Source organism: Bufo gargarizans, chromosome 3 (assembly GCF_014858855.1).
Source record: "Bufo gargarizans isolate SCDJY-AF-19 chromosome 3, ASM1485885v1, whole genome shotgun sequence".
Lineage (NCBI taxonomy): Eukaryota > Metazoa > Chordata > Amphibia > Anura > Bufonidae > Bufo > Bufo gargarizans.
Window position 1 is genome coordinate 156,750,086 of NC_058082.1, and position 7,272 is coordinate 156,757,357.

At 38.9% G+C, this 7,272-nt stretch overlaps 1 protein-coding gene across 1 annotated transcript; it reads right to left on the reverse strand.

The window, feature by feature from the left end:
- Positions 1-237: 237 nt before the first annotated feature.
- Positions 238-4,525, reverse strand: KCTD12 (potassium channel tetramerization domain containing 12). The gene has a single exon (XM_044285049.1). It carries the CDS (start codon positions 4,282-4,284, stop codon positions 3,310-3,312), a length of 975 nt encoding a protein of 324 aa, XP_044140984.1. The 5' UTR covers positions 4,285-4,525; the 3' UTR covers positions 238-3,309.
- Positions 4,526-7,272: the final 2,747 nt, after the last annotated feature.

A 7,272-nucleotide genomic window follows, 5' to 3' on the forward strand; every position in this document is an offset into this window, starting at 1 on the left:
CTGCAAAAAAGGTACGTGTGGAATACAGTTAGTATAGTTTCATGTTGAGGGCATCCATTTGAGAGATCCATGGTTTTAGTCGAAGTGAGTAATTTTTGCAAAGCTATGCATCTCAGAGGCTCCTGGCACAAACTCCCAACCGGTTCCTCTCTAGAAGGTCCACCATATAAAAGGGGTTGTCCAAAACTGACAACCCTTTTCAAAACAAAACCACCCATTAAATAGGAAACAAGTGCATTTACTAAACATTAGTACTTTATTAAAATTAGCAAGAGGACAAAAAAAGTCAGCATCGACATATTGTATTAGGCCCATTTTTTTTAAACATACTATAACCCCACGGTTGATAGCTGAGACATTTCCTTGTGCTATAGGAAAAGCGACATTTATTGGTATACACACAAAGAATAAGTAATTATTATTATTTTATGCCATCCAAGACTGTTTATAACATTTCGGTCTATAAATGAAGTAAGAAATGAGATACATTAAGTACCTATTTTCCATGTATATATTGTGCAAGTCCTTTAAGCTAGTTATTTTACTTCTGTGCTAATATATGGTTAAAAAACGAAATGATTGCTGTAAGATGTTTTCTCTATATATATGTACATGGACATTTGTGTATCTAAATACAGGTTATTATGCTCTCTAATGCCTTTGCTGTTCAAGAAGCAGTCCACACAGAGAATGAATCTCCCTAACTGAGTTACTAATGTGGTGACCAAGCAATGTACAAAGCAATATAGCTTTATTAGATTTGACATAATTCTACAAAATGTAGCAATGTAGCTTTATTAGATTTTACATAATTCTACAAAATTGCTAGGGGTGGCTATAGACAAAATTGTGTCTGTCTGATCCTACTGGTCTGGCCATGTAGGGGGACATACTGGAGGAGATTTATCAAAACGGGTGAAAAGGAAAACTGGCCTAGTTGCCAATAGCAACCAATCAAAATGATCCTTTCATTTTTCAAAGGAGCTTTGAAAGATTAAAAGTGGAATCTGATTGGTTGTAATTGGGTAGCTTATCCACAATTTTTCTGGCAAAAGTTTTGATAAATCTCCCCCACTGAGGTTTCCTTCAAATCAGTTGCAAAATTTCTGATCTCTGGGGGAACTTCCCCTTCTGACACCCTTAACACGTGTGGTGTTGTTTTGAGGAAATCTCAATGAATCAGCTAGATGTCTCTGGCCACTTTTATGGATATTCTACAAGGGGATAATTATAGGGAATAGAATATTGATATGCTGTAGGTAAGTGATATTTGGCCTACAACTATTTGCCATAGAGATGAACTAAAACTCCAAACATGTTAAGAAAGCCATAACATAGTAAAGTGGGGCAAATTTTTAATAGCCTAGTACAGTACTATGCTTCTTCGTACAAGTGAATGATTATACAAAAACATCTTTGTAGCCTATGATCATTTCATCATTTCCTCCTATGCAGTTAATTCTAAAGAAATATTTGGCAGTACTACTATAAATGATGTCTTATACTGGTTCCCTTAATCTTAAAATAACGATTCAAACTTGCACATTATGAAATAGCTGCAAAGAGTAAATCATCTTTATTGCTTCTTTGAACTTTTCATATTCTGACAAAAAATGAGACTATATATAGTGAGTTAATGAATTCAAAGAGGTCACATGACCGCCCTGCCCAGCATATTACATAACGTAAAAGTGATACAACTTCACTGCTCAGCAGCTGGAAATAAAGGGACGAGTTTAATGTTTTATTTTATTGCCAAAAATATGAAAACTAATTAAATTAATATGATGAGCAAAATCTTTGGTAAAGCCGTTGATGTCTGCCTGTTTAATCAAATAATGAATATATATATATATATACTGACTGGTAATAGCTGATTAATATACTATGTGCTTCTGTAGACAACAGGGAATCAGAGAGCATATCAAGTCAAGCTCAATGCGCATCAAGAGCTGCTGCAGTAAAAGGATTATAAATCATCTCTACTCCATTGCCTGAGAGTGTGCATGTGTATGTCTGTGTGCAATGAAACCACAGCAACATCTTCACTAATATGCACCTGAATGCACAGAAACTGATTTATTTTCACATTATTACCTTTAAGAAAACCGCCAGATTAAAAGAAAAACAGCAGATGCCTAGTAGAATCATGATTTATCATTTTTCAATCTATTGTAATAAACCAGGAAACAAAAGTGGCAAATACAGCAGGCTCCTGATCTGTATAGTGCCTTTGTCCGTCCTAATTGGCTTTATGCACAATGTGAATGGAGCATATAAAGTGCACAACAAGGATCAGATCAGTTAAGGGCAAAGGCCTTATGAAAATGTATTACTGGCAGGCAGGCTGTTTACTTAGATAGTCCAGCAGTGTACTCGGTAAATAAGCCCTTTAATGATTTTGATTAATGTTGGAAAATAATGCATCATAAAGCTAGAACACACTGAACCGACCGCCAGCAACATAAAAAAGTAACACACACAAGCCTGATACATTGGTAAATAAAATAAATGCAGTTACGGTATTTTCCATGACTAACGGCCTTATCGAACACATAGAAAAAAAATAGGAAAACATAATAAATCAAGTCTTAATATATACTTCTGCCCTCCAAGCTTAGGTCCATTACAATTCTAATCCCCATTGGCTTTCATAATGAAGGCAGTGCTGTTAGTACATGGATAAAGTAGAAAACTAAAAGTTGCTGGATTAATAAATGGTTTAAAAGAGAAAGAAATAGCTTGATAAAAGAACAAGTTTTTAAGAACTGATTACATTTCAATGTAATGGGAGGTTATCTGTGTATTTCATATAACTACACACTTATATTTTACTATTAAATACAGAATATGATTTTTAATAAGATTCATACTTACACATTCTCTACAGTCTCTATCTTTTCCCTGCATCCCTCCCCCCCCCCCCCCTTACAAAAATATGAAGCAGTTGTGTGGTATTTTCTGCCCCTCACCTTCCTAACCTGAAAGATCTAATGGTTTGCTGACAAATTCCAGCAGTAATCAGTCAAGAAATTTTACTTCAAATTCTTTCTGCCTCTCTGATACAAGGAGACAGCTGATCTCTGACCGAGAAACAATGTTCTAAGAATACTTCAATACACCTAGGTCATAACTAGTAATGCGCAAATCTTCAGCATTTATGATTGCTGTGCTTGCCTAGAAAGTACATTTGTATCAACAAGAAGTTAATGCATCAGTTCTGCTTTCTTCCTTTGGTTGGAGTCTTTCTTTGTGGCTTGTGAAGGAAAGATATAACATAGGTGCATCTTGGAATTTACTCAAAAGGTTTCAGTCTCTGCAGAAGACATATTCAGTGTAGCTGGTCCACACTTTGTCCTCACTCTGGTCATTGCTGGCAAATGCACATGTACCAGTGGAACTACATGCCACCATGTGAAAACCAGATTCAGACAACTTGTCGAAAGCTTGTTCCAGAAAGTTAAACTTCAGGTAGTACCTGGAAGTGTACCTCTCTGGGGGTCTATCAGGATCTCGACTTTCATTTAAGGTTTCTCCAAAAACTTCTTTAGCCAGAGATGTTTTGCCACAAACAGTAATACGGGCAACTCTTCGAAATTTGGCATCAGCTTGTGCTTCACGGCCTATAGTGTATGAACCTCTATAGCCAACTGTTATGTATCCAGATCTTCTGCCTTCAAGGGACTGGGAAGGAGTAAGTCTTGGAACTGAGGCAGGGCTGCAGGAAGAGGAGGCATTAAAACGATATGGATCTAATGTTGGGGAGGGCACCCCCGCTGCAGGAGAAGATGAGGCAGGAATGATGGCAGTGTCCAGGTCAGAATCTTGAGTGGCTGCTGGGGTGAGAAGCAAAGGTGGTTCTTCACCGCCTATGGAGCTGTCCTTACTGATACGCAGGGGACTGAGACGTTTCACTAGTTCAGGAAGCTGGAAGTGTTCTGCTTCTCTTTGTAGACGACTTCTTTCAGGAAAATAATCTGGCAAAACAAGCTGCAGATCTCGTAGATAATCCAAAATATAACGAAACAGGAAACCGTCCCTGTCCAGGAAGAAACGTCCTTTACTGTCCCGAGCCAGCTCTCCTGGTTTCTGTTGGGAAAACATACGCCAGAGTAGAGACTCTGGCACTGACACAAGAGTCGTGTGTCTAGTCACATATACCTGTCCCCCGACATTTAGTTCCACTATTTCTGGAAACAAAGGATCCATGGGTTTGCCCCCTGTGCAGATGCCACCTCCACCTCCGCCATTAGGTAATCCACGTGCACTGTCCAGTAAAGCCATGAAGGCTGGAAAGAGATAAATTTCTTGGTAATCTCTTTCCAGAAAAAATGAATTCAAGGGAGAGAAAACGCAAACAAAAGCAGGAGAAAACTAAGTACTTGAGGTGCTCCAGCAGTCGGCTTTACAGTGCATTTAGCGTCCCTCTCTGCAGGTTAGGTGCAAAGACTGCAAAAAGAAGCAGTAGCTCAGAACATACTGCCTTGTTTTCCTTTCTCTTCTCCCTGGGTTTCTGATTGAGGGAGCTGGCAGGGTCTGTGTTTTTATGTAGAATTGCACACTGGAGGCGTGGGAGGGAGGAGGGGAGGGAGATGGTGGAAGCACAGGCACAGCTGATCACATATATTCAGAAAGGGGATGTGTGCACAGAATTTGCATGCTTTGCAGATGTAACTGATGTTTCCAGTACAGAAAACATGCACAGCTACAGTTCTCTCGTTTTCAGCTGTATGCACCACAGATCCAAGAGACAAGAAATGTGAAAAGTGTTTTTTTCTGGTGACGTTTATATAAAAATATTTTAAATAAAACAATTGAACCTTAAACGGGGAGGAGGGGGGGGGGGATATTGGCAAACACCCCCACTTGGCCAGACCTGTAAAGAGAAGCTTACTTACCTGCTTCCCGACGCAAGCTCCCGACTCTTACTCCTCTCAGCCTGCGATGCTCTGCTGGGCCACCTCACTGAAAACATCTGGTTTGACATCCCCGCAGCCTATCACTGTCCATGGCAGAGACCAGATCCCATTACATCATGCAACCATTTGTCATGACGTAAGGGAGTCGGTCTCTCTGTAACATGCTGCCTGCAGATTGCACAGCATTTTCATGGTGACAGGTTCGCTTTTAATGGACTGTCCATAGTTATGATATATATTTTTAAACTCTCACAAACATAGACAGACTGGAAATCTGTCACATTGAAAATGCAGTCCTATCCGGGGGAGCATGGTATAGAGCAGGGGCAGCTGAGCAGATTGATATACAGTCATGTGGGAGAAGGTTCGGTATAAGACTTCTGTGCTTCAGAGTCCAGCGGGCAGTACTGTTCTGCGTTTGACAATAATATCTGTATACATACCGAGAAGGCTGGCTGTCACTGAATCGGACCTCCCACTGGACTCCTGAGCTCAGGAAGGGCAGATATTTAAACAAATAAAACATACATTATACTGGATCTTTCCCCTGAATACCATATATCATTCTCTTTAGCGTCTCCTGCTTTTTAAAACATGCTGATAATTTGCATACCATTTCCAAGGTGACAAGTTCTCATTTCATGATGGATGACACAGTGAATTTTCCATATACTATAATGCAAACCCAGTTGTCCTGAAGTAAACAAAGCAACATCTAATATCATATACAATATGCCTTGTGGATGTTATTATGTGGGGAGTATTGAAAATAAATTTGTATACATAGAAATAGTAGTATTCTGTGGGCACAGTGGTCTAATTATATACAATATGCACTATGACTGGCATTATATGAGCACATGACTAGTACTGATATATCCAAAGTTTGGCTAGTATTACATTCCTTTCAGATCTAGCAGGGCAGTACTGAATTTTGGCCTGTGTCGCTCACTCTCGGAACGGCTGCCATAAGTCCCAAATTCTACTGTATTTGTATCCTCAGCAGGGAACCATCAGCTCCCTGTTCCACCACTCCCCTGCCATCCTGTGGTAGGTAGGTGTAATGCACTGATGTCATCACACCTGCTGTGTTTGTCCACAGATAGCATGGATTGGAGACAACAAATATGTACAGTATATATATTTTTCTCCCTTAAGGATAGATAGATAGATAAACAGACACAATTTTGAGACATTTTCATTTTCGCACCAGTTGGAAAAGTGGGTGGTAAAGCGTATAGGGTTATCCTGCCGAGTTGAATTAAGTCCGCTTTATAAATTTTTAAAAGTCGCAAAAATTATACCAATCTTACTTAAGTAAAGGGGTGACATATTAAGTAAAAATAGAGTAACAGCTCTATTTTACTAAGCTTATCAAAGATTGTGTAACATTCCATAACTTTGGCACAAATTACAGCAATGCAGACTCCTGCAAAACATTCCACTCATGACAAGTCTCTCTACTTGACTTTTTCCAAGCAGCATAATGCCTAGACAAAGGCTAGGGCAGGGGGCATATAACAAGAAGACACCTGAACTTAAAAAAAAAAAAAGAAAGAAAGATACCAATTGAAAACAGACTACCTAACCTAATACCATGTAACCCACCAAGGTGGCAGTGTAGTTGTCTCTGAACACCAGTCTGGGGGATGAAGATAAGACCCCTTCCTGTGAAACATCTCTTAAACAGTGGCATACACCCACCTCCTTTATTATAAACTATCAATCAGGCTTCAAGCAATTTACCTGTCTACCTGCACCTTCTCTACTCTCCTCTCTTGCAGTCCATGGTACTTTTGCTAACAAATTTTTTCCATTTTGTCAGTGGAGTAAGCATTTGCACCAAATATATGATGCATTTGTGCCATTTATATGGTGGTTTGCACCATGCTCAGCAGTTTACATTTACAACAGCCAAATGGTTTGTGGTTGAAGCTACAATAAGTCAGACTTATTTTAGTGACTTTTTGCAAAGATTTCAGACTGGAAAATCCAAAAGGTATTTCATGCAACAAATTTAACAAACAAAATGTTGTAAGTTTGTTACAAAAACTGGTTTCAAACCAAGCAGGCACTCGAAAAACACAAAAGGTCACAAATTGATTAATATATGCATGAATTTTTCCATTTTTAGTGATGTTATTTGAACCTATATTTTTGGAGTACATTTTTTGCAGTAAAAATGCCAGCTCCAGGTATTAACTGAAAGTCTAGAGACAATATGAAATGCAGGACACAAGTCTTTTTTTTAGCTACTAGAGTTTTTTGCTAATTTGGTGGCATTTTGGGGGTCTGTATTTTTATTTTTATATAGCACACTAAAGCTTCTGACACTTTTTCTGGTTTTTGAAAT